Source organism: Rhinoraja longicauda, chromosome 35, assembly GCF_053455715.1.
Source record: "Rhinoraja longicauda isolate Sanriku21f chromosome 35, sRhiLon1.1, whole genome shotgun sequence".
Lineage (NCBI taxonomy): Eukaryota > Metazoa > Chordata > Chondrichthyes > Rajiformes > Arhynchobatidae > Rhinoraja > Rhinoraja longicauda.
This window is the reverse complement of record NC_135987.1, coordinates 5,670,848-5,696,863: the sequence shown is the minus strand read 5'-3', so window position 1 is coordinate 5,696,863 and position 26,016 is coordinate 5,670,848. Positions and strand designations below refer to the sequence as shown.

At 42.0% G+C, this 26,016-nt stretch overlaps 1 protein-coding gene across 4 annotated transcripts in view; it reads right to left on the bottom strand.

The window, feature by feature from the left end:
* Window positions 1-26,016, bottom strand: part of LOC144610043 (bone morphogenetic protein receptor type-1A-like) — a 185,540-nt gene that overhangs the window by 37,300 nt on the left and 122,224 nt on the right. For 3 of the 4 annotated variants that reach the window (XM_078428516.1, XM_078428518.1, XM_078428519.1), the window contains one exon: window positions 22,930-23,113. In XM_078428516.1, coding sequence (XP_078284642.1) covers window positions 22,930-22,996 — 67 coding nt within the window. In that variant the 5' untranslated portion in view covers window positions 22,997-23,113. The remainder of the gene's footprint in view (window positions 1-22,929; window positions 23,114-26,016) is intronic. The other variant, XM_078428517.1, reaches the window with a different exon arrangement.

Genomic DNA, 26,016 nt, shown 5'->3' with positions numbered 1-26,016 from the left:
TCAGGCAACATCTCTGGAGAAAAGGAATAGCTGATGTTTGGGTGGAGACTCTTCCTCAGATATAGATAGGTGATGTTCAGGTCAGGACGGTCTGAAGAAAGGTCCTAACCTGAAACGTCACTTATACATGCTCTCCAGAGATGCTGTCTGATCCATTGAGTTACTCCAGCACTTGTGTCTTCCATTGTACATTAATTGCCTTGGTTTTGCTTAGGGGTGCAGTGGTACCCGGAGCTCTACAAACAAAAGCCTAAATAAACAGCGGGGAATTTAACAGTGGCCGTTCCGGCACCAGTGACAGCTCTGGCACCTAAACAATTAGCACCGTGGCACTGGTTTTACTATTGCCCGTGCAACAAAGAGCCATTAAAGTTTCTCATTGGGAAGTTATGTGGACCTTGAAATCCTTAGTCATTTGTTGCTGGTCGCTTAGATCAAATTGGTTAGGCATATAATTAATGAAAGATATTGCCCAGAAGTTCAAAGAAAGATTTCATTATTCACAGAGTTCATCTGGTAAAGGTCTCGATCAACAGGAGACAGATAGAAAATAGATCAATTAATTTGAAAAAATTAAAAAGGCATCAAGATGATTGAAACCAGCAGGACTAGTCAAGAGAAATTGCTTGCCTACTTCTTATTCGTATTAAAACAGGCAGTGTATAAATCTAATTATTTTTGTATTAACCCCGTGATTATCGTGACCTTCAACCACAATGTTCCGGAACAACATTGCTGTATTTCACAATGCAAACCTCTGAAACTCTGTTTGTCAGAGCATGTTATTGTACGGGCCCATTGCAAGGTCTCACAGCTGAAGGCACTCGGCCTTGACCTGCAACCTTAGATGCAAGTGAAAACGGAACATGCGTGCAATCCAAGCAGCACACTTGCAGCTCCTGGAGAGTGCTGTTGTGTCAAAGACGAATGCTGTATGCTCAATGCGAGATAAATAGGCTGGTGGAGAACATTACCCGCAGGAGCCTTGCTCTTCATGCAATAGAGCCATAGAGACCACTATAACCAGGCACGTGACACAATGGAGAACGATCAAAAAGAATAATACTGCACAAGTGTAGTATTTGAAAAATCTCAGTAATATGGAGAGGCTTACAATGTCAGTAAATCCCCATACCTGCTCCTGATGAAGGATAAGTAAGTGAAGACATCCCTCCAAGAGAGCTGCACATGTTTAGTTTATGTTTATAGATGCATCATGGAAATAGGCCCTTGGCCATTAATCACCCGTTCACACTAGTTCTATGTTACCCCACCTTTGCATCTACTCCCATCTAGGGGTACAGGTGCATGGTTCCTTGAAGGTCGAGTCGCAGGTAGATAAGGTGGTCAAAAAGGCTTTTGGCACTTTGGCCATCATCAGTCAGAGTATCGAATATAGACGTTGGGAGGTCATGTTGCAGTTGTACAAGACATGGGTGAGACCGCATTTAGAATATTGTATTTATTCATAACATGCTGGAGTAACTCAGCAGGTCAGGCAGCATCTCAGGAGAGAAGGAATGGGTGACGTTTCGGGTCGAGACCCTTCTTCAGATATTGTGTTCAGTTCTGGGCACCATGTTATAGGAAAGATATTGTCAAGCTTGAAAGGGTTCAGAAAAGATTTACGAGGATGTTGCCAGGACTAGAGGCTGTGAGCTAACGGGAGAGATTGAGTAGGCTGGGTCTCTATTCCATGGAGCGCAGGAGAATGAGGGGAGATCTTATAGAGGTATACAAAATCATGAGAGGAATAGATCAGGTAGATGCAGTCTTTTGCCCAGTGTAGGGGAATCGAGGACCAGAGGACATAGGTTCAAGGTGAAGGGGAAAAGATTTAATAGGAATCTGAGGGGTAACTTTTTCATACAAAGGATGGTGGGTGTATGGAACAAGCTGCCAGAGGAGGTAGTTGAGGCTGGGACTATCCCGTTTAAGAAACATTTAGACAGGTACATGGATAGGACAGGTTTGGAGGGATATGGACCAAGCGCAGGCAAGTGGGACTAGTGTAGGTGGGACATTGTTGGCCGGTGTGGGCAAGTTGGGCCAAAGGGCCTGTTTCCACACTGTTTCACTCTATGACTCTAACATACTAGGGGCAATTCACAGAGGCCAATTAACCTATAAACTCCCATGCCTTTGGAAAGTGGGAAGAAACCGGAGAGTCCGGAGGAAACCCACACTCAGTCACAGGGAGAACGTGCAAACAGAGCCTGAAGGTATCACAAAATGCTGGAGTAACTCAGCAGGTCAGGCAGCATCTAGGAGAGAGGGAATGGGTGACGTTTCGGGTCGAAACGTCACCCATTCCCTCTCTCCTAGAAGCTGCCTGACCTGCTGAGTTACTCCAGCATTTTGTGATACCTTCGATTTGTACCAGCATCTGCAGTTATTTTCCTACACAGATAGAGCCTGAGGTCAGGATTGAACCCGGGTGTCTGGCGCGATGAGGCAGCAGCCCTACCAGCTGCGCCACCATATGGTTTACACAAAAAAGACACAAAATGATGGAGTAACTCAGTGGGTCAGGCAGCATCTCTGGATAACATGAATAGGTGAAGTTTCGGGTTGGTACTCTTCTTCAAGTTCTCTTTAAGTCTGTGTTACCTACCAAAAGCAGCAGCAGGCTAGTAAACTGTGAGATGACTAATGACTAATAGTTTGGAATGATCGCAGTGTAGGAGTTTAGAGTGGCCATGACCTTGACTTCCAAATGCAAAACAGCCGCAATTGGACTATTATGTGTGTGCTTCAGGGTACATGTGGGCACAGATCAGAGTGCTGTGAAAGCAGGCTGACAAAGAATGCAGTTTGAGTCAGTCCTTTAATCAGCAAGGGGTCACGAGAAACGGAGTTAGCCAAAGCCAGATGTTCGGAGATCAATTAAGAACTTTTTCCTTTGGGATTAGCAAACTTGTGAAACATGATGAAGAGTTACACTTCTGTTATTTAGTTTAAGTGGGTTTATGACTAGAACAAAACTTTAGTGCCAACATATTTCAAGCTGGAAAGCCAGGAGGTGAATTTCCCATTGTGTGTAAGAAGCCAAGTGTGAGGCAGGGTCTATCACAACGTTTAAGAAACAGTTGGACAGGTACATGGATAGGAAGGTTTGGAGGGGGCAGGTGGGACTAGTGTAGCTCGGACATGTTGGCTGGTGAGGGCAAGTTGGGCCCATTTCCACACTGTATCACTCTGACTCTGACTAGCAGCATAATGCTCCAGAGCACAGGTGCTACAGGTGGGATTGAGGTGGAAGAAAATGAGGGGGTGGGATGGAGTTTCATTTTTGATTAAAGTGAACATCATAACAGTAGCCAGGGGTAAAATTATTGAGGGATCATCAAGTGAGACTTTATGGTTGGAGCTGAGAAATAAGAGGATGATTAACATGTTGGGATTTTACTAAAGGTCCCCAAATAGTCAGATGGGAATTAGAGGAACAAATATGCAGGTATAATGCAGAGTTGCAAGAACAATAGGGTCGGCACTGCAGGGGATTGTTTCCTCAGGGCACAGCTGGCCTACTCTTGGGAAATAGGGCAAGGCAAGTGACTGACAGTGGGGAGCACTTTGGAGCAAGTGACCGTAGTTCTATTAGTTTTAAAATAGCTATGGGAAAGGACAAAACTGGACAACTTAATATTCTAAATTGGTGCAAAGGCAAATTTTGACAGCATTAGATTGGTGGTTGCAAAAGTTGATTGGAGTAGATTGTTTGCAGGCAAAGAGGCATCCGGTAGTTGGGAGGCTTTTAAAAGTGAGATAGCAAGGGTTCAAGGTCTGCATGTTCCTGTTGGAGTCAAGGGCAGGGGTGGCAGGAGTAAGGAACTCTGGGTGACAAGAAATGTTGAGACACTGTCAATAAAAGGAGGCATGGGTTAGGCACGGACACCTGGGATCAAATGAATCTCTGATGCGTAGAGGAGATGTTGGAGTATATTCAAGACCAAAACTGCACACAGTACTCCAGGTGCGGTCTCACTAGGGCCCTATATAGGAGCAAAGAGGTCCTTCTGCAGTTGTACAGGGCCCTAGTGAGACCGCACCTGGAGAACCTGCAGTTTTGGTCTCCAACTTTGAGGAAGGATATTCTTGCTATTGAGGGCGTGCAGCCTAGGTTTACTAGGTTAATTCCCGGAATGGCGGGACTGTCATATGTTGAAAGACTGGAGCGGCTAGGCATGTATACACTGGAATTTAGAAGGATGAGAGGGGATCTTATCGAAACATATAAGATTATTAAGGGGTTGGACACGTTAGAAGCAGGAAACATGTTCCCAATGTTGGGGGAGTCTAGAACCAGGGGCCACAGTTTAAGAATAAGGGGTAGGCCATTTAGAACGGAGATGAGTAAAAACGTTTTCAGTCAGAGAGTTGTAAATCTGTGGAATTCTCTGCCTCAGAAGGCAGTGGAGGCCAATTCTCTGAATGCATTCAAGAGAGAGCTAGATAGAGCTCTTAAGGATAGCGGAGTCAGGGGGTATGGTGAGAAGGCAGGAACGGGGTACTGATTGAGAATGATCAGCCATGATCACATTGAATGGTGGTGCTGGCTCGAAGGGCCGAATGGCCTACTTCTGCACCTATTGTCTATTGAAATCAGGGTGGCAAAACGGGGGCACAAGATAGCTTTGGCAAATAAGATTGCGCAAAATCTAGAGAGATTTTGTAAGTATGTGCAGCAAAATCTTGTCTCACGAATTTGATTTGAATCTTTTGAAGTAACCAAGAAGGTTGAATAGAGCAGGGCGGTAAACATAGACTATAGACATAGTTTATAATCGTAGACTACAGCAAGGCCTTTGATAAGGTTCTGCATGTTAGGTTGCTCTGGAAGGTTAGATCGCATAAAATACAGGGAGAGCTAACTAACTGGACACATAATTGGCTGGATTTGGTAGGAAGCAGAGGGTGATGGGGGAAGGATGTTTTACAGTCTGGAGGCCTGTGACTAGTGGTGCGTCTCAGGGGGTCAGTGTTAGGCCCATTGTTGTTTGTCATCAATTTAGATCAGATGGTTAGTAAGTTTGCAGATGACACTGAAATAGGTGGTCATGTAGACAGTAGCCAATAGACAATAGATAATAGACAATAGATATAGGAGTAGGCCATTCGGCCCTTTGAGCCAGCACCGCCATTCATTGCGATCATGGTTGATCAGCCAAATCATTGAGATTTCCAATCAGTTGTATAGTGGATTATCAGAGTTCTGCTGTAAACCCAAGACAAAATGGATTTCCCATTTGCGAAAAACTACAATAAGGATGATGAAATGCCACAACCCTTTTTGTGGATACCCAAATTATATTAGCTAGATGCATTTGGCAGGTTAAAAAGGATGGAAAAATTGAACTAATACATTGGTTTCAAGACAGGGTACACAAAACATTTTATAATTAGTGAAGTGCTTTTTAGTGCTCATCTCACTTGGCAAGATACCTCACTTCCCTACTGTTTTTATGACTTTCTAAATATTTCTTAAATGCTGCTCATATTTGCTTCCACCACATTCCCTGCAGAGTACCAGCATCTCCTATTCTTGCTTTGTAAATCTCCATTAAACTTTTCCCCGCTCTCATTATAAGCTACGCCCTCCGGAATTTGACATTTCCACGCTGGAAAAAAGACATATCTATCCCATCCATGGCTCTCGTAATTTTATACGCTTCTACCAGATCGCCTCTCAGCTTCCAATGTTGCAGAGGGAAAAGAAACAGTTTGAAGGGCACATAAAGACAGAAATCTCCAGAGTAAATACGTGACCCACAGAAAAGATGGTGGATGCAGAGAGGACAGGAGGCTCAGCAAACACCAACAGCCAGGCTGTTCACCAGTGCAGAAGCCATCTATAGTCCAACCACCCTGGCCCCATGCAGTGAGTGCTAACAACAGGGATAAAATCATGAGGGCAAGAGAGGCACACTGCCCTCTGGAAGGAATACTTTAAAGACTGAAGAAGGGTCTCGGCCCGAAACGTCACCCATTCCTTCTATCCATAAATGCTGCCTGTCCCGCTGAGTTACTCTAGCATTTTGTGTCTATCTACTTTAAAGACCTCCTCAAATACAACTCTGCCCTTCACGTGAGGCCCTTGGACTCAACCCCACAGCCACCTATTCCGGACAGCATTCACAATATCTTATATTTTTATTAGTCACATCAAGTATCAGATAACTTTCGTAGTAATCAAAACACAAAAAAATATCAATTGATATGAAATAGAGAGAGGCTGCATTATTTTAGACAAGTACGAATGGTAGAGATAGTTTTGGGAATTATGGTGATTTAGCAATAAATTAACTGAACCAATTTAAGAGTGGAATAAATTAGCACACAAAATTAAATACTGAACACTACGCTGTCAGAAGCTTTAAACGCTATTAAATCTTTGCATGGCATACATAATAATAGATTGTACTTCCCTCAAGAGTAACTTGGCTGAACCACTGGCATTTCAATTTTAATTAAACTACTGGCAAGCAGATCTGACCCTACTAATGATACTACCTCAGCAAAGCCATTGAACCCAATCATCTGGCAAACATCAACTACGCAGGCATTTTCTGTTCAACATGCAGAAGCACACAACCACCATGTACAAGTGGTCCTTTATTACTATCTGAGTCCGTCATCCCAGTTCACACATGATCAATCAAGCACACTATTACAGACCTGATCAGGGAATTATCTTATCTGCTTGGATGCCTGCCAGTATTGTCAGCAGCCCAAAAGGACAAAGACAAATTTGGTGACAGCCCTAGTCCTTCGAAAGAAGTCTATATAAAGTTCGCGCAGAAAGACAATTGCTGCTGCAATATTCCAAATTATCCCAAATAAGTTGATACGGGCACCAGTTCAAAGTGTTTTACATTACATTTTAAATCATTGGGCAACGTCTACAGATCTTGTGTCCCGCTGGATTCAAGGCTGGTTCAGTCTTATAAATGCTTTAGTTTTTAATGCATCTGGCATTGGGGGTTTTCACAATGTGCAACCAAAACATTGAGAGAGTGGCTTTCATTGATTATGGAGAAAACAAAAAATAAATCCGTAACAATGACACACTTACAAAAGCAGCAATCAGGTGGACAACATTTATAGTCTGTTGGTGTCAATATTTGCAGGTTTGCAAACAGTTTCATGCAAATCCACTATGGGGCGCTACATTGTACGAGTTTTCACGGTGCCTAATTAATGTTGTTATGCTAAAATGATGGTTTCCTCCGAGTGATTAATGTTTCATTCAAGTTTTTGAAATTGATGCAATAAAACATCTTGTATTGGCTCCAAGAGCTATTGGTTATGCCATACTCAGGAAGTGGCAGTGTGTGGAGAGAAATAAATTTCCCAGCAATTAGACGATGACTTCCTGTATGAGCTTCCTGCTGTTAGAAACAGTTCATCACAACCGGCACACAGCACAAATCCTGAGGTCATCATTGTTTCCGTTGCTTGTTTTCCTTTTAAAAGAAATTGAAGGTATATGTCCACTGATGTCAGGATATTTCACCATTAGTGAATGTCAGTCAATGGGATTCACAGTGATTTTCTGCAACACACTTGCATAAGTGGAAAACAGAATTCCTAGTTTTTCTCCCTCATTATAAACTATTAACAGTTGAGCAGGTTTACTTCACATCAGTTTTTTCTCTCAATTTGTGTTTCTTTTTAAATGTCATGATATTCTGCAGCCTAATAAACCATTCCAACAAGCTAGGCACAAAGTGCTGGAGTAACACAGCACGACAGGCAGCATCTTTGGAGAGACGGAATGGGTGGCATTTCGGGTTGAGACCCTTCTCAAGGAAGACGTTGCAGCTAGTTATTTCTCCATTGGGATCAGTGATACATTTATTGATACTGCAAAACAACATGAAGATCATCAAGTTTTCTCCACATATTCCTCCAGTTATATTTAAACCATTTGAGTATGAAGAGTGTGATATGGTTTGCTTTTAGTCCCATATTTTGCCCAGTATCTCAATAAGTCTTGCCAGCCTAGTCCTTGAAGGTTCTCCACTGTAAGTTTACCTGTAACAAGAAGTCGTCTCTGCAGACGAGTGCCTCCTCCATTCACCAAGAGGTGAGGCTGCCGGTATTTGGCATGGACAGCACTGCCTCCTGCAGTTCTTCAGAGTCTGCCTCATGGCCCTTAGGCTCTGGGCCTCCATGCTGCTCTTCCTCTGGACTTCCTGAGCTGTGCAGCATGCAGCAAACACCATCCATGATGAACACACTGCACTTGGTGGACATAAAGGCAGGGGCACTCTTGAACTGACACAGGCAAGAGGCTCAATTTTGAAATGTCATTTTCCAATTATTTTGTACATGCAATTTTGTAATCTGGTACTGCCATTCAAGAGCGTCCCGGGCCACAAGTAGGCGGCAGCACGAGCAGCGTCCGGCCACAGGTAGACAGCGGCACGAGCAGCGTCCGGGCCACAAGTAGACGGCGGCGGCACGAGCAGCGTCCGGGCCACAAGTAGACGGCGGCGGCACAAGCAGCGTCCGGGCCACAAGTAGGTTGTGGTGGCGGTACGAGCAGCGTCCGGGCCACAAGTAGGCGGTGGTGGCGGCACGAGCAGCGTCCGGGGCACAAGTAGACGGCGGCGGCACGAGCAGCGTCCGGGCCACAAGTAGACGGCGGCGGCACAAGCAGCGTCCGGGCCACAAGTAGGTTGTGGTGGCGGTACGAGCAGCGTCCGGGACACAAGTAGGCGGTGGTGGCGGCACGAGCAGCGTCCGGGGCACAAGTAGGCGGCGGCGGCACGGGCAGTGCCCCGGGCCACAAGTAGGCGGCGGCACGAGCAGCGTCCGGGACACAAGTAGGCGGCGGCGGCAGCGACCCTGACTGAGAGCAGGCGGTGGCCGATAAATCACCATCCCCGGCCCGGAGGCGACGTCGGTGGCGCCACCACTGTTGTCATCAACTCGAAGGCGGCCGGCTCAGGACAATAATGATTCACTATGAATTAGAAGGGAGCCCTTGATATATCAAATTGCTGGCGGTTGTGATATATATGTATCTAGAGCAACTTTATTGAGCAAAAAGTTTCACAACTTGAGAGCAAAATGCCATCAAAAAAAGCAGAGGACATGGAGATCAAAGAATCTCTAAACTTCATGTCGGAGGAGATAAGCAGAGTGGCGAAACAACAAGCTCACTTAATTGAATTAATGGATGAGGTGCGACAGCTGAAAATCTTAATAAAAGAGAAAGATAAGAGGATTGATGACTTGGAACGAAGAGTTGATAATATGGAACAATATTCACGAATAGACGATTTGATCATCAGTGGATTAGAAACCACACACCAAAGATGATGAGGATTCCCCGCAAAGTGAGTTGCACTCATTGGAAAAACAGGTCATTCCAATTTTTGACAGCAAAGACATGGCTATCCAAAGAGATGACATCGTGGCTTGTCACATTCTTCCTCGGAAGAATACCAAAGTGAAGCCGGCAATCATAATTCGGTTTGTGAATAGAAAACACAAAACTGAATTATTGAAGCAGGCCAGAAAGCTGAAGGGAACTGACGTGTACCTGAATGAGCACTAAGAAGAACGCAGATATTGCCAGAAACGCACGCATCTTGAAAAAACAAAACAAGCTACAGGCAACATGGACGAGGAATTGTAAAGTATGGATAAAACTGAACGGATCACCGGAAGAGGCAAAAGCGATCGTGGTGAGAGAACTAAAAGACTTGGATCAATACAGATGACTACACGTCCTGACGACAGCGGACAGAATGGAGGACATTGCTTCCGTGTCAAGTGGATTAACAGTAAAGGAATTTTACCAACGAATGGATGAAAGGACTGGACAATGATTATCTATTTCCGTTTGGAAACACTGAGGACGAGGAGTTTATAGACAACTAGACAAAGTGGACCCGTTGGGCCCAAACCTCTCCTGCATTGGTGCAGCACCCTGTCCTCCCCCTCACTAGCGCTAATGGAAATAGTAGAAAATATTTCAACTGCAATTGATAATAAAGAATATACTGTGGGAGTATTTATAGATCTCAAAAACGCGTTTGATACCATAGATCATGGTTTCCTGATGAATAAGCTAGAAAAATATGGTATTAGAGGAGTAACATACTCCTGGTTAAGAAGCTACCTTGAAAACAGAAGGTATTTATTCACAAAATACTGGAGGAACTCAGCAGGTCAGGCAGCATCTCAGGAGAGAAGGAATGGATGACGTTTCGGGTCGAGACCCTTCTACAGACTGATGTCAGGGGGGCGGGACAAAGGAAGGATATAGGTGGAGACAGGAAGATAGAGGGAGAACTGGGAAGGGGGAGGGGAAGAGAGGGACAGAGGAACTATCTAAAGTTGGAGAAGTCAATGTTCATACCGCTGGGCTGCAAGCTGCCCAAGCGAAATATGAGGTGCTGTTCCTCCAATTTCCGGTGGGCCTCATTAAGGCACTGGAGGAGGCCCATGACAGAAAGGTCAGACTGGGAGTGGGAGTTGAAGTGCTCAGCCACCGGGAGATCAGGTTGGTTAAGGCGGACTGAGCGAAGGTGTTGAGCGAAATGATCGCCGAGCCTGCGTTTGGTTTCGCCGATAGAGCAGCGGATACAATAGATGAGGTTGGAGGAGGTGCAGGTGAACCTCTGTCTCACCTGGAAAGACTGATGGGTCCTTGGATGGAGTTGAGGGGGAGGTAAAGGGACAGGTGTTTCATCTCCTGCGGTTGCAGGGGAAAGTGCCCGGGGATGGGGTGGTTTGGGTAGGAAGGGACGAGTGGACCAGGGAGTTACGGAGGGAACGGTCTCTGCGGAACGCAGAAAGGGGAGGGGATGGGAAGATGTGGCCAGTAGTGGGGTCCCGTTGTAGGTGACGGAAATGTTGGAGGATGATTTGTTGGATACACTGGCTGATGGGGTGGAAGGTGAGAAGGAGGGGGATTCTGTCCTTGTTACGAATGGGGGGAGGGGGAGCAAGATCTTGAAAACAGATATCAGTATGTTCAAGTAAATTTTTTTGATTCAGAACTTATGAAGGTTACCTGTGGGGTTCCGCAAGGTGCTGGGCCCAAAGCTCTTTATACTCTATATAAATGATATTTGTATGGTGTCAAAATTGTTACATTTAGTTATATTTGTGGATGACACTAATTTATTTTGTTCAGGGAAAAACATGAAGCAACTTTTGGACACAGTTAAAGGAGAATTGGAAACCCTAAAGAAGTGGTTTGATACTAATAAATTGTCATTAAATCTAAGTAAAACAAAATTTATTGTGTTTGGAAATCGAAAAATAAATTCGGAGGTAACACTTATGATTAATGATGTAGAAATTGAAAGAGTGAAAATAAATTCTTGGGAGTGATAATAGAGCATAAACTCTGTTGGAAACCTCACATAAAACATATCAAATCAAAACTGTCTGAATCCATTGCAATACTGCACAAAACTAAGGCCATCTTGAATCAAAATTCACTATTTATGTTATATTGCTCACTCATTATTCAATATATTGCATACTGTGTAGAAGTATGGGGAAACACCTACAAAACTAGCACTAATTCAATCTTTATATTGCAAAAAAGAGCTATAAGAATTGTCAATAAGGCTGGTTATAATGACCCAACCAACCCATTATCTATGAAATCATATGCCCTCAAATATATGGACTTAGTAGACTTTAAAACTCTACAAATAATGTTTCGAGCAAAACAAGGAACACTTCCTGATTGTATCCAAGGTTTGTTTCCAGTGAGGGAGAGCAGGTATCCACTCAGGGGTAATTATATATTTGAAAAAATGAGGGCAAGAACAAATGTGAAAAATAGATGTGTGACTGTTAAAGGGGTAAATTTATGGAATAGTTGCAACAATGAATTAAAAGAGTGTAGTAATATGTGTAAATTCAAGAAAATGTTCAAAAATATTATATTTGAAAGATACAAAATATGCGATCAGCACTGAGAAATGACTGATATGATAGAAATGATGGTTCTTGACTATATGTGTGTTTCTTTCTATGTTTTGTTTATCTGCTTCTGACCTATGATGTTGTGGGTTTTATTAAACTATATTTTGTTAAGTATTATGGGTAGGCATAATAAGCTTCGGCTTCTGCCAACACCTTTATTTTTTTTTTCGGTCAGAAAATATGTGTGATTATATTGTTTTATTTTTTTGATACAATGTTTTTTTGCACTATTTAACTTTCAAAACTGTATGGTCAATCTGTTGTGTTGACCGGAAAAATAAATAGATAAATAAATAAATGCTTTGATTGCAATGAAAATTAGTAAAAATGGGCAGGGCTTTAGACTTTAGAGACACAGCAATCATCCCGTACATTAACACAATTCTACACACGAGGAATAATTTCACAAACCTGTACATCTTTGCAATTTGGGAGGAAATTGGAGCTCTTGGAGAAACCCCACGCAGTCACAGGGAGAACGTACAAACTCCGCACAATCAGGATCAAAGCCGGGTCTCTAGCGTTGTAAGGCAGCAACTCTACCGTTGTACCACTGTGCCACCCAGCAATGTCGTTACTGAGGGGCCCATTACAAATAGAAAGCATTCCCTGGTAGTGTTAGGATAACTTGTGCATTTTGGGAGATTCTTGATCAATGTGAATTTCTGAAACTGACCATTGTGATCCCTCAGTGTTTTCAAAATTTCCCTTTAAATATCAAGGAGAGTAACAAAATATTACAATATACTCAGCCATTGTGATGAGACTGAATTTCAGCAGTCTAAAATTGGTACACAAAGCAGCAATCTATGTGAGAAAGACTAGAAATATGCATTGCATGAATGGTGCCATTGACACTTGAGCGCCTGACAGGTGGAAAGTCAAAAATACAGAGGTGCCAGGTCCAAATTTACAACTTTACCGGTAGCATGATCTACTCTGGGCCAAACAGATTTTTTTTGCAACTTGCCCCAAAAATGAAGGGTGCTAATTGATCAGATTTCTAGGTTACATTTTGATGTAAACTAACCATATATTTTATAATTTTTAATAAAGAAAAACTGTTTTTATTGATAGTTTTGTAAAGTATCAAGATGAGATTCTAAATGATTACTTTGCATCTGTATTCACCAAGGAGAAGGATATGGAAGATATTGTATTCAGGAAGGAGTACATGATCTGTAGGTCAGTATTAAGAAGGAGATTGTGTTCAATGTCATGGGACACTTAAGGCTTGATAAATCCCCAGGGATTTATAAGATCTATGGGAAATGAGGAAAGGAATAGTTGTGGCCTTGACAGAGAGTTCAGCACCTTTGTTTGCCAAAGGTAAGATGCCAAAGGACTGGAGGGTAGCAAATGTTCCTTTATTTAAGAAAGAGAGCACAGATAAATCAGGTAATTACTGGCTTGTAAGCCTTACATTACAGGGAAATTTCGTTTAGTCTACAGACACAGCACGGAAATAGATCCTTCGGCCCACCAAGTCCATGCTATCGATCACCTGTTGACACTAGTTATATGTTAACTCACTTTTGCAAAGACTCCCTAAACACAAGGGGCAATTTTACAGAGGCCAATTAACCTACAAACTTGCACGTCTTTGGGATACGAGAGGAAACCGGAGCAATTTAAATTAATTAAATTATTGCATCGTATGGGAGGCGCATTCCCAATCTCGTTGTACCCCTGTACAATAACAATAAAGATATATTGTATTGTATATTGTATTGTATTGAAAGCCACTCAGTCACAAGAAGAATGTGCACATAGGCAGCGCCAGAGGTCAGAAATGAACCTGGGTCTCTGGCTGTGTGCAGCGGCAGCTCTACCAACTGTGCCACTCCAAATTATTGGAGAAAATCTTAAGGGGTAGGATCTATGCAGGTCTGGAAAAATATGGGCTGATCAGAGACAGTGAGAATGCCTCAGCACTGGGGAAATCCTACCTCACTAATTTGATGGTGTTTTTTTAAGGAGTTAACAAAGAAGATTAATGAAGGCATTGTCCACATGGACCACATTGTCTACATGGCAATATTGGTCAAGTCCCACAAAGTAGGCTTGCCCTGAAGATTAAAGCACCTGGGATCCATGGTGAACTGGATAATTGGAATCAAAATAGGCTTGGTTACAGGAGGCAGAAAGTAGTGGTGGAAGGATCCTTTTCTGATTGGAAGTCTGTGACCACAGGTGTGAACCGCACAGTTGGGCTGAGACTTATTTGTGAAATATTCTAATGATTTGGAACTGAATGTATGAGAAATGATTAGAAGTTTACCAATGACAGAAAGGTTGGTGGTGTTATGGATAGTGAGGCAGTTATCTAAGACTGCAGATGGATACAGATTGGAAGGAATGCTGGGTGGATTATTGGCAGGTAAAATTTAATCCCGATAACTGAGAGGTGATGCATTTTGAAGTCAAATAGGATTAAGATATATATAGTAAATGGTAGGGCATTAAGAAATCTGAATGAAGTGAAGGACCATGGATATCATCCATAATTCCCTGAAAGCAGCAACATGGATAGATAGGATACGAAAATAACTGCAGATGCTGGTACAAATCGATTTATTCACAAAATGCTGGAGTAACTCAGCAGGTCAGGCAGCATCTCGGGAGAGAAGGAATGGGTAACGTTTCGGGTCGAGACCCTTCTTCAGACTGATGTCAGGGGGGCGGGACAAAGGAAGGATATAGGCGGAGACAGGAAGATAGAGGGAGAACTGGGAAGGGGAGGGGAAGAGAGGGACAGAGGAACTATCTAAAGTTGGAGAAGTCAATGTTCATACCGCTGGGCTGCAAGCTGCCCAAGCGAAATATGAGGTGCTGTTCCTCCAATTTCCGGTGGGCCTCACTATGGCACTGGAGGAGTCCCATGACAGAAAGGTCAGACTGGGAGTGCGAGGGGGAGTTGAAGTGCTCAGCCACCGGGAGATCAGGTTGGTTAAGGCGGACTGAGCAAAGGTGTTGAGCGAAACGATCGCCGAGCCATTGAATGATTTCAGTCACAGGGGGAAGATTGGATAGACTGGGTTTGCCCAGAGCTAAGGAGGCTGTTGGGTGACCTGATAGAGGAACATAAAATTATATGATGCATAGACAGGGCATAGTATCAAACACAAGAAGGCATAGGTTTAAGGAGTGAGAAAGAGGTTTTAAAGGGGATTTGAGGGGGGTTTTCTCTGCACAGAGAGTAGCCAATATTTGGAATGCAATGCTAGAGAAGGTGATGGAGTCAAATACAATCATCAGGCAGGCTTTTAAACAGGCTAGGTAAAAGGGATTAGATACGGGAAAAGTCAGCATGTATTTGGTGGGCCAAAGCGTTCTCTGCAACTCTGACTCTTTCAGGTTCTTCAGAGGTACAATCTTATTTTGTTATTCAAGTAGATCATGATCAATTTGTATTTTAACTCCATTATCTGGGCGGCACGGTAGCGCAGCGGTAGAGTTGCTGCTTTGCAGCGAATGCAGCGCCGGAGACTCAGGTTCGATCCTGACTACGGGTGCTGCACTGTAAGGAGTTTGTACGTTCTCCCCGTGACCTGTGTGGGTTTTCTCCGAGATCTTCGGTTTCCTCCCACACTCCAAAGACGTACAGGTATGTAGGTTAATTGGCTGGGTAAATGTAAAAATTGTCCCTAGTGGGATCACTGGGCGGCACGGACTTGGAGGGCCGAAAAGGCCTGTTTCCGGCTGTATATATATGATATGATATGATATGATATCTGCTTTGGTTCCAGTCTTTATTACTCCGACTCACAAAATTCATGGGATATGTGATTAGGTGGTATAGAGACCAAATTTCCATTCCTCTTCATGTGAACCTGTGCTTCCTAAAGCTGTCTCTGATCACCCAGTTGTCATTTTAAGGTTATGTCTCTTTGCCACCCTGATTCAGCTTTAAAATTAATCTAAATACCAATTAGATTGCCTTTGGTTTGTAACATAGCATTTCATCTTAATTTAATTATTTAGTCTCACCGCCTTGGTGCTGACTGCTTGCTAGAGTACAGTTCACTGTCAGGCATCTTACCCAAACATCTATGACGTGAACGGAAGATTGCCGTGTTTATGCTGACATTTTACTATAAAATAACAAAACCAAGCAACAACCTGTCCTTTCACGATCTGCACAAAGGGCACGGTGGTTACTCATCAATGATCGAAGCAGGAATTCCTCTATCAAGGAGGTTACCATATGATTCCAGCTGTCTCAACTGGTTTCTATACTGGCCAGAAATTAAACTTTGATTATATAGTTAGGTTTTCAGATGCTAATTTCATGCAACTAAAACCCTTATTTCTTTCAAAATTATCATTTATTTCCCTTTCAAGTGAATCTTCTTTGCATCAGCAGAATCTTGCAGGGAAAGCATTTGATATGCTCTGTCTGTAAGGCACTTTAAAAAAGATATATATAGTGCAACTACAATAATCCAGCATGCTTGGGTTCTTGGCTGTACTGGATAGACAGATTTACTGAACTATTGGATGTTTTCCCCATTAATAACCCAACATTCTTCAAATTTACTATTTGCAAATGTTACAGTATTATAATAAATGTCCTAGTGAACCCTGTAAGTTAAAACAGTGTGTAGGATCCCTCCATGGCCTCCTCCATTGTCAGAGTGAGGCCCAGCACAAATTGGAGGAACAGCACCTCATATTTCGCTTGGGTAGTTTAAACCTCAGCAGTATGAACATTGACTTCTCTAACTTCAGATAACCCCTGCTTTCCCTGACTAGCCCCTCCCCTTCCCAGTTCTCCCACTAGTCTTACTGTCTCCGACTACATTCTATCTTTGTCCCGCCCCCTCCCCTGACATCAGTCTGAAGAAAGGTCTTGACCCGAAACATCACCCATTCCTTATCTCCCGAGATGCTGCCTGACCCGCTGGGTTACTCCAGCATTTTGTGTCTACCTGTAGGATTCAAGTGCCCTAGGGAGCTTCAGGGAGTGTGGGAGCCAGGAACCTGGTGAGCTTCAGAGAAGGGAGGGACCAAGGGCTCTGATGAGCTTCAGGTAGTGTGCGGCCCAGGCCCCAGCTAAACTTCAACGAAGTGTGTAACCCAGGGCCCTGGTGAGCTTCAGGGAAGTCTTAGATCAAGGGGCCTGGTGAACCTCAGGGCATTGTGTGGTCCAGGGCCCTGGTGAACTTCAGGGAAGTGTGGGACCTAGGACCCTGGTAAGCTTCAGGGAAGGGTTTGACCTCCGCCGCTGGTGAGCTTCAGGGAAGCGTGTGACCCAGCACCCTGGTGAACTTCAGGGACGTCTTAGACCCAGGGCCCTGGTGAACCTCAGGGCATTGTGCGATCCAGGGCCCTGTTAAGCTTCAGAGAAGGGTTTGACCTAGGACGCTGGTGAGCTTCAGGGAAGGGTTTGACCTAGGACGCTGGTGAGCTTCAGGGAAGGGTTTGACCTCGGGCGCTGGTGAGCTTCAGGGAAGTGTGTGACCCAGCGCCCTGGTGAGTTTCTGGGCATTATGTGATCAAAGGCCCTGGTAAACTTCAGGGCACTGTGAGACCCAGGGCCCTGCTGAGCTCCAGGGAAGTCTTAGACCCAGGGCCCTGGTAAGCTTCACAGAAGTGTAAAGAAAACATCACCTGCGTTAAATATTTGGAAATTGCTTAGTGGCACAGTGGCAAAGCTTCGAAAAGCACAAACTCCCTCAGACGGTGCTGTGATCAGATGGAGAGGAGAAAATACCACAAAGTAAAAGTGAAACCTAAATACACTCATGTACTTTGCTTCTGAGCTTAGCATGGATCACTCACATTGAAACTAGGGAGAAACTGCACACATCAGCCATGAAATGTTGCTTTTTTACATGTGTAATATTTAGTGAGGTTGCGCAGTAGATTCTGGAGCTTCTATTCTCAACATCTGTAATTAGAACTTACAAAAAACTTGAAACTTCAGCAAAATAAAACAATGAAAAATAAATTGTGAAGAAATAGTTAATATAGAATGAAATCCAGTTACTGAAAAAAAACACATCACCCTCAGAATATGCCAGTGAATTCTGTAGAGCTAGCCTTGCACTAACACAAATAATGAAAGCAAGGAAAACACAAAATGAAAATGCAACTGTGATTCATATGGAAATACACAAGACCAAGAGACCATCCAAAAATCACAATAACTGGCAATGCCCATTTTAGAAACCAGGCAGCTATTGAGCAGCATTCGACGAAAGTAATCCGTTATCAGTTGTGGAGTTGCTCCACTAGGGATACATTGATGGCATTCAAACGAGAGTGCAAAAATACAATGAAAATCTATACCTTAACTTCCCTATGTCTACTACAAGTGTACCTGAAAAGGGATTACTTACTGCAAAGCAGACCAATTCTCCAACACAATTGAAAATTCTAACTACTTCTTTTGGGCCACATGAGTAATCTATGACCTTCTACCAACCTCCTCCCCACTCTTGGCATCATTACATGAATCCAAACTACAGTTGCGTTTGGAGTTCTACTGCTAACTGAGAAACATTGTTTCGTAGGCTTGGCATCCTTCTTCAACATGAAACGTAAATATGTAGAGCAAACTGCACAGTCAAACTTTATATTTAATTTCTTCCCTCCTTCCCGGTTCTTCATCTTCAGCTACCTTCTCCCTAACCTTCTTCACATCGGTGTCTCCTTGCTCACGTCTCTTAGTTTTGCCATTTCTTTAAAATACTATCACAATCATAGAAACATAGATAGAAACATAGAAAATAAGTGCAGGAGGAGGCCATTTGGCCCTTCGAGCCAGCAACGCCATTCATTGTGATCATGGCTAATCCGACCTAATTCCTCCCAATTCCAACTTCCGACCCCAAACGATGCATTTTGGGACCCTTCTTCAGACTGTATGCTCCAGTCTGAAGAAGGGTCCTGACCCAAATAATGCTTATTCATGTCCTTCAGAGACACTGCCTGACCCACTTGTGTTACTCCAAAACTTTGTGTTTAACACTACCTCATAACTCCCTCTTTTGGGCCATATCACTAATCCATTACTTTCCACACTTTAGGAGTAAGCTGAAAATAAAAGCATAGTGCATTTGCTGTTGGCAACTGAAAACTGTCAAAACCAGTGATGACCACACAATTTCCTTTTCTCACCCTTTCAACAATGAAAACATTAAACATTGGAAACCCACGGATTCATCAAAAGTGAAGAACCAGCAATACAATCTGAAGAACAGAAAATGTTGGGATCACACAGTTGATTCATGGTGATGACTTTTTACTGCAACTGCAGAAATTCTCTTCTGATGTTACCCCACCTGCTGATTATTGCTGATATTTTTTTAATTTATATTAAGATTTCTATTCTCAGCAGTATAGTAAAATTCAGTTGATCTGTTATCCAACTGGTAAGAAATCTGGATGGTTTAGTATTTAACTCAACAGGTGTTGACTTCCACACTGCCTTCAATGTACAGCACCCTGGTTCCCTTCCAAGTTACTGGGACCCCAGTTCCTCTACCCTCTTCAAACTCACTGAGACCCCAGTTCCATAATCTTTTCAAACTCTCCAGTTCCCGTTCTTTATTCAAACTCACAGGGACCCTGGTTCCCACTGTCTTCAAACTCACTGGGATTCTAGTATCTATACTTCCGTCACACTTAAAGGGGCTAAGGTTCCTGCGTTTGTTTGACTATCAGCGGCTCCCAATTCCCATGCTTCCTTTAAATTGATTAGGGCTCAACTTCTCCCGCTCCTATTAACTTGCATGGAAAATGTATTACACCACTGTGTAACATCGAAAAGTGAATTCAATTTTGTTGTAGCATTAATTGGAATAATCTCAGTCCAGTATCAGAGTCCTGTATAAACTGATTAATGAAGTTTTACTGTAATGTTACTTTAACAGCAATATAAATATTATTCGTCCAGCTATGTGGAATTGTGCCATTGAATGTCTGGATCCTTTCATCCTCTGGATTCTCAAATCTAAACCAGCACATTTAAAGCTTCAAACAGTCAAAACAAAAACAATTCTGAGTCTAACATATCTGTTTGAATAACTAAAGACTAAGATTCAGATTAACCTATTATGAGACACTTCTTGAAACGAATGGAAAGAGAGTTTTATTTGGGCAGAACACCCATTACATTTTAATGATAATTAAAAAAAATGAAATAAGACATCTCTCACATGACAAACACTTACACCAAGCAATTATTCGGTTCACCTTCACCAAATGCTCAAAGAAAAGTTAATGTGAATTGAAAATTGCAAGTCACCGATGGCACAGAATCGTGTTTGCCCCAATAAAAATCATGACTATTCTTTTTTTCACAAAATGAAAACGCTTGAGTCAGAGAATAATATTATCTGTTCTTTAAGTATCAAATACAAAAATATTTCCAACTGACAGGAAATACTTTCAATGTTGCTACTGTAGAAACAAAGCCTTTTGGATCCCTGCCATGCAAGGTCTGCCGGCTGAAATTCATGAATTGTACAAGCTGTGCTGAAATATGCACTTAGCTCAATACTTTGCTTCAACTACATCAGTAATTGCACTATTTACGATTTATAGTACATATGGACTTTATAATTATTAGGACAAAAGATAAGGCAGATGCTGGAATTTAGAACTAAAAGGCAAACACTGAGAGAACCTGGTGGGTTAGGCAGCATCTGCAGAGGCAAAAGGTGCATGCCAATAGTGCCATTTGTTTATAATTACCAGTATGCTTAAAACACCATTAATGTTTTGAGTTCTCCCATTTACATATACCTTGATGGCTGATTTGCCCATTTAGTGCTACGATAGTTTGAAAGCCAAATTCACACAGGCAATTTAGAACAAAACAAATATTTTTACAAAATGGAGATCTGAACAGGAACAATGGGGGGTGCTGCCTTGCAGCGCCAGAGACCTGGGTTCGATCCTGACTAATGGGTGTTGTCTGCATCGAGGTTGTACGTTCTCCCTGTGTGTTTTCCCCAGGTGCACCAGTTTCCTCCCACACTCCAAAAACATAGGTTATGTGGCTTTGGTAAAAATAGTAAATTCTCCCTCGTGTGTAGTGTGTGTTAGTCTAATGGGAATCGCTGGTCAGAGCAGACTAAGTGGGGTGAAGGGCCTGTTTCTGTGCTGTATCTCTAAACTAAATCTATAAAGCACCTGATGCCAATATTACAAGACAAATATGATGATTACACAATTGTGAAATACTTATGAGAGAAGGTTACACCAATTTTCATACTTTAGCATTCTTGATGACTCTGGATTCTTGAAAACTCCAAGGTGACCTATTTAAACAGGAAGGATTTATACCCAAGTGGATAGCCACACTCTCTCGGTTATCGATGTCAATGCAAAGATGATTCCCAACCATTACCAGGCCTAACTTTGTTTGGCATCAGACTTGGAGCAGCTCTTCACTTCAAAAATATAGTCTGTTGGAATTGTGCTGAGCACTGTAAATTCCTTGCAACCCCCAAAAAATGCTCAATGCTTAGTTCTGGTACAGAAAACAAATGATGCACAATGCACAGTAATAGGAGAAGAACAAGCCTGTAATTTGATGTGCAAGACTTGGAGCAACTGCATGCATTAAATATATTTAACTCAGCTACTGAGATGCCAAACAAAATGATCAAAATAAGTTACACTAAACCAAGTGGACCTGTTGGGCCCAAACCTCTCCTGCATTGGTGCAACACCCTCTCCTCCCCCCTCCCCCTTCCCTCTCCACCTCCTATTCCCTCTCCCCCTCAACCCCCCTTCCCCTCAACCCCCCTTAACCTCCCTCCTTCCACCTCCCTCCCCCCCACTCTATCCCCCTCTACCATCCTCCCCCTCCCTAGGAGATAGATTTAAACTTTAAAATGTGAATAATTTAAAAAATATAACACCCGATTTCCATGAAACTTCTTCCATTAGCACCGAAGGGACTACGGTGAGTAAGGTGGGCCTCAAATTGTTTGCACTATCATGTACCGTTTTGGCTGTAGTTCAGGAACAAACAAACAAACAAACGAGAGTTTTAGTATATAGATGTGTAGGAAGGAACTGCAGATGCTAGTTTAAACAGAAGACAGACACAAAAAGCTGGTAACCCACTGGGACAGGCAGCATCTCTGGAGAGAAGGAATGGGTGACGTTTCGGGTCGAGACTCTTCTTCAGATATCCCGCTGAGTTACTGCAGCTTTTTGTGTCTATCTCCAAAAGAAGTTACATGATTGAATGAGTCCATTTGATCCTTTACATCTATGCATGCTAATAAAAAGATACGATCAGCGTAGCTTCCAAACAAAGTAAATTTCCTGAAGTAGCAAGTTAGTTGATTTTCTTCTATTTTACATGCACGTGACAACTGAATGAAAACAAATTATGAGCAATCAGATTCAAGATTACTGGAGTCAGTTGCTGAAGACCAACATTACAGCATTTTACATGTTAAGCTGAACCTCAAATGCTTCACTCCAGACACTGCTCTTACACTCCAAACAAATAAAGGATAATGACACACATCAAAAGTAACATGATGCATTACACAACTTTCCTCAACACGATACCCCTACCTCCTTATCATATGCACAGAAATATGATGGAGGCAGGGTAAAAATGGGTTTAAATGAAATCCCCAAAACATAATTACTTCTCTCAAAATATAAAAACAGTAAATTCAATTCCCTGCTTTTCCTTTAGCATTAAGGTGAAATTTCAAAATCGACATTTAAAAACATCAATCTAGACTTACACAGCATTAGTAATATTTTTTTCTCAGGAACATTTCCAAATGGTTTGATATCAAGTCAAATAAGGAGATTTTAGATGATTAAAAGCTTGGTTAAAGAACCTTAAAGGAGGAGAATGGTATCGAGGCAATGGGCAGAAAGGTTTAGAAATCAAATTCTAGATTTTGAGCTAGAAGCTGAATTGGTAATTGCCAATGGATGTTCACTGAAAATATGAAAGAAAACTGAAAGTACAGGAATTACCTTGAATCTGTAGAATCAGTAGTATGTATGTTCCAAAAACAGGAACCGCAACTCTGTGGACAGTCATTCTTGCAGTTGTTACAACCTCCTCAGCTCTCGAGTTGCAAGTGTATATGATCTTGGGAATCAGATCAGGAGGAACGGTCAACAACACGAAGTATACTTCGCTTGGTTGTTAGCTATTCTGAAAGAAAGCAGGCCAACAATAAAATTTAGATGAGTTTTCATTTAAAATAAATTGACACTTTCAATTAATTACATGCTCAGAAAATTTATAAATAACCATTTCACTGCAAATTAATCGCAACCATCAGATTTCCAACATAATTTATTACCTCTGTTATTTTTCTGAAGCACTGGCAAAGAAATGTAGCAATATAGTTAATTTCATGGCTGTACGTACCATCAACATTACACACCCTACAAAATGCAATAATAAACTATAACTTAGAAACATATAAAACAGGTGCAGGAGTAGGCAATTCGGACCTTCGGGCCAGCACCGCCATTCAATATGATCATGGCTGATCTTCCAAAATCAGTACTCCGTTCCTGTTTTCTCCCCATATCCCTCGATTCCATTAGGCCTACGAGCTAAATCTAACTCTTTCTTGAATGCATCTAACTTAATGTTAGATAAATGCTGGAGTAACTCAGCGGGTTAGGCTGCATCTGCTAATGTTGATGGGAGTACAGTGTCTCACAATTAATGTGAACAACAAATAATTTGAGACTACTGCTCGACACTTTCAATTGGAAGCCACACCTCTCTCATGATCAAGCTTCATGGTGTCCCACTACCATCCCCATAAACAAATTAATACCCTGTAATGTATTAACTTAGATCATATTTTTTTTATAATGTGCTTTTTTCCCCTTGCATCAACTGCATGAATCAAGTCATTTTTAAAGAAATGGATTACAATTTCTTTAAGGTGAAGGGGAAGAAGACAGAAATTGAAAAAGATGACTTCCTGCCTTTCTGTGGGTGGGAAAATAGTGTTACTAGTTTTATGTAATGAACATTATAAAACTATTTGCAAATTAGGTTAAATTTGGCAAGTTGTTTATGGCAGCAATTTGCTCCCAAGTGTGAAGATATTCATAAAACTATAAAAGAATATCAACAAAGGTCATCTGACCCTTTTAGGTCTGCTATTTATTAAGATCAGCAAAAAAGTTCTAACTAACCACATTCTTTAAGTTATCCAAAATGTTGCACTCCTCATTCAGAGATTATATCTTTGTTCTGGATATCACAGGCTGAGAAAACCTTTCCACAGCTTCAATTATGACAAGCTCCTTAAAAATATAGATTTAATTGACATATCATGCTCCATTCTTAAACATTCTTGAAAATCTATCTCGTTTCTCCCTCATCCCCATAAAAATTTAGATGAGATGTTAGATATTATAATAACAATTTTCATAGCAGCCAAAATAATTATAACTCCTCAGATTACCGATGGAGAAATACTAAATAATTTCACTGGAATAACAATTCACCATTAACACAGAAAATATTCCAAATGTAATTAAAAAAGCATATACTCTCCCAATCCCCAAACGTAGTTTTTAATCATGAGTTGGGGTAACTCAGTGGGTCAGGCGGCATCCCTGGAAAACATGGTAGGTGACGTTTTGGGACAGGATCCTTCTTCAGATTCTGATTAATTGTGATACTTGAACAAAAACCCAGCTTTTTATTCCTATTCACTATTGCTGTACAAATTGTAGATATAGGATTTGATCATGAGCCCTTTCAAATGAACAATTGATACCCCAACCTTGCTACCCCCGAGGGTGGTGATGACAAACCTTCTTTCTTGAACCATCGCAATTCTGCTGGGTACAATATCCAGAGTGCTGTTGGGCGAAATAAGAATGATGTACAACTTAGAGGGGAGCCCACAGATTCTAACATCCGTGCAGTTGTTCTGCTTTATTCTTAGCGCCAAAAATCATTTTTGAGAAATATGTTTGAGTAACTGCAGTGTATTTATTTTGTCACTGGTCACACTGTTCCCACATTGTAATGGCGACAAGGGAATAAAGCATTAGATTCATAAATAGGGTGCCAATTAATTTATTGGCTTTGTGCTGGATGGCACAGTACATCGAGGATTTCTGGAGTAGCACTCATCCAGGCAAATGGAAAATATTTCACCACACTCCTTATGTGCCTTGCGGATTGTGGAAAGAATCTGTGGACTCAAATGAGTTACTTCCGAACTTCTGACCCACTTTCTTAGCCTGATCTGATCCACATAAATTTCTGACCGACGTGACTTGGGTATGGTGATAACATTGACCCAGGATAGATGGTTTGATTCTTTGATGACTGCGGACATTGTTCAAGGCATGAGATGATAGTTGGCAATGTCTAGGTCTTACCGCCTGCAGACCTGGATGTTTTATTTTCATCAGGGATTTAATAGAGATAATATCTGAAATAGCCCAACTCTGTCACCATCTTGCATGTTAAAAGATTAATTATGCTATCAAATGTCGCAAACATTTCTGATTCTGAAATTTACTGAACTGGTTTACATTTGACTTTTCACATACACTCACGGAATCATAAACCATTCCTTCAAAAAAGTTCTTGTATGGGATTAAAATACTTTTTCAAGTCACACATTGCAATGAAGCACATTAAATAGCTCACAAGTGTGGATGGAGTTATTAATTAAATCATTTCACAACACCATAGTCTTTGCTACAAATATCTTCTTGGCCCAATTTTATTTTACATCTGGTGTTGGTAAAAATCAGTTTTGCACTTATACTTCACTTCACAATTTAAAAAATATCCATTCAATCAACCTTTAACCACCATGAACTTGTTCATATCAACAAAAGTGTTTGAGTGTACGCCAAGGAAGAAATCAATTAGTATTTCAAAGGGAGTGTCATGCTGATTTGAAACAGGCATCACTGTACTGGAGAGAAACAAGGAATTGCAGATGCTGGTTTACGAAAAAAGACACAAGTGTCTTTGTACACCATCCATCAGACAGTTTTAACTCAGCGGGTCAGGTAGCATCTCTGGAGAACATGGATAGGTGACGTATCAGGTAATTCTGC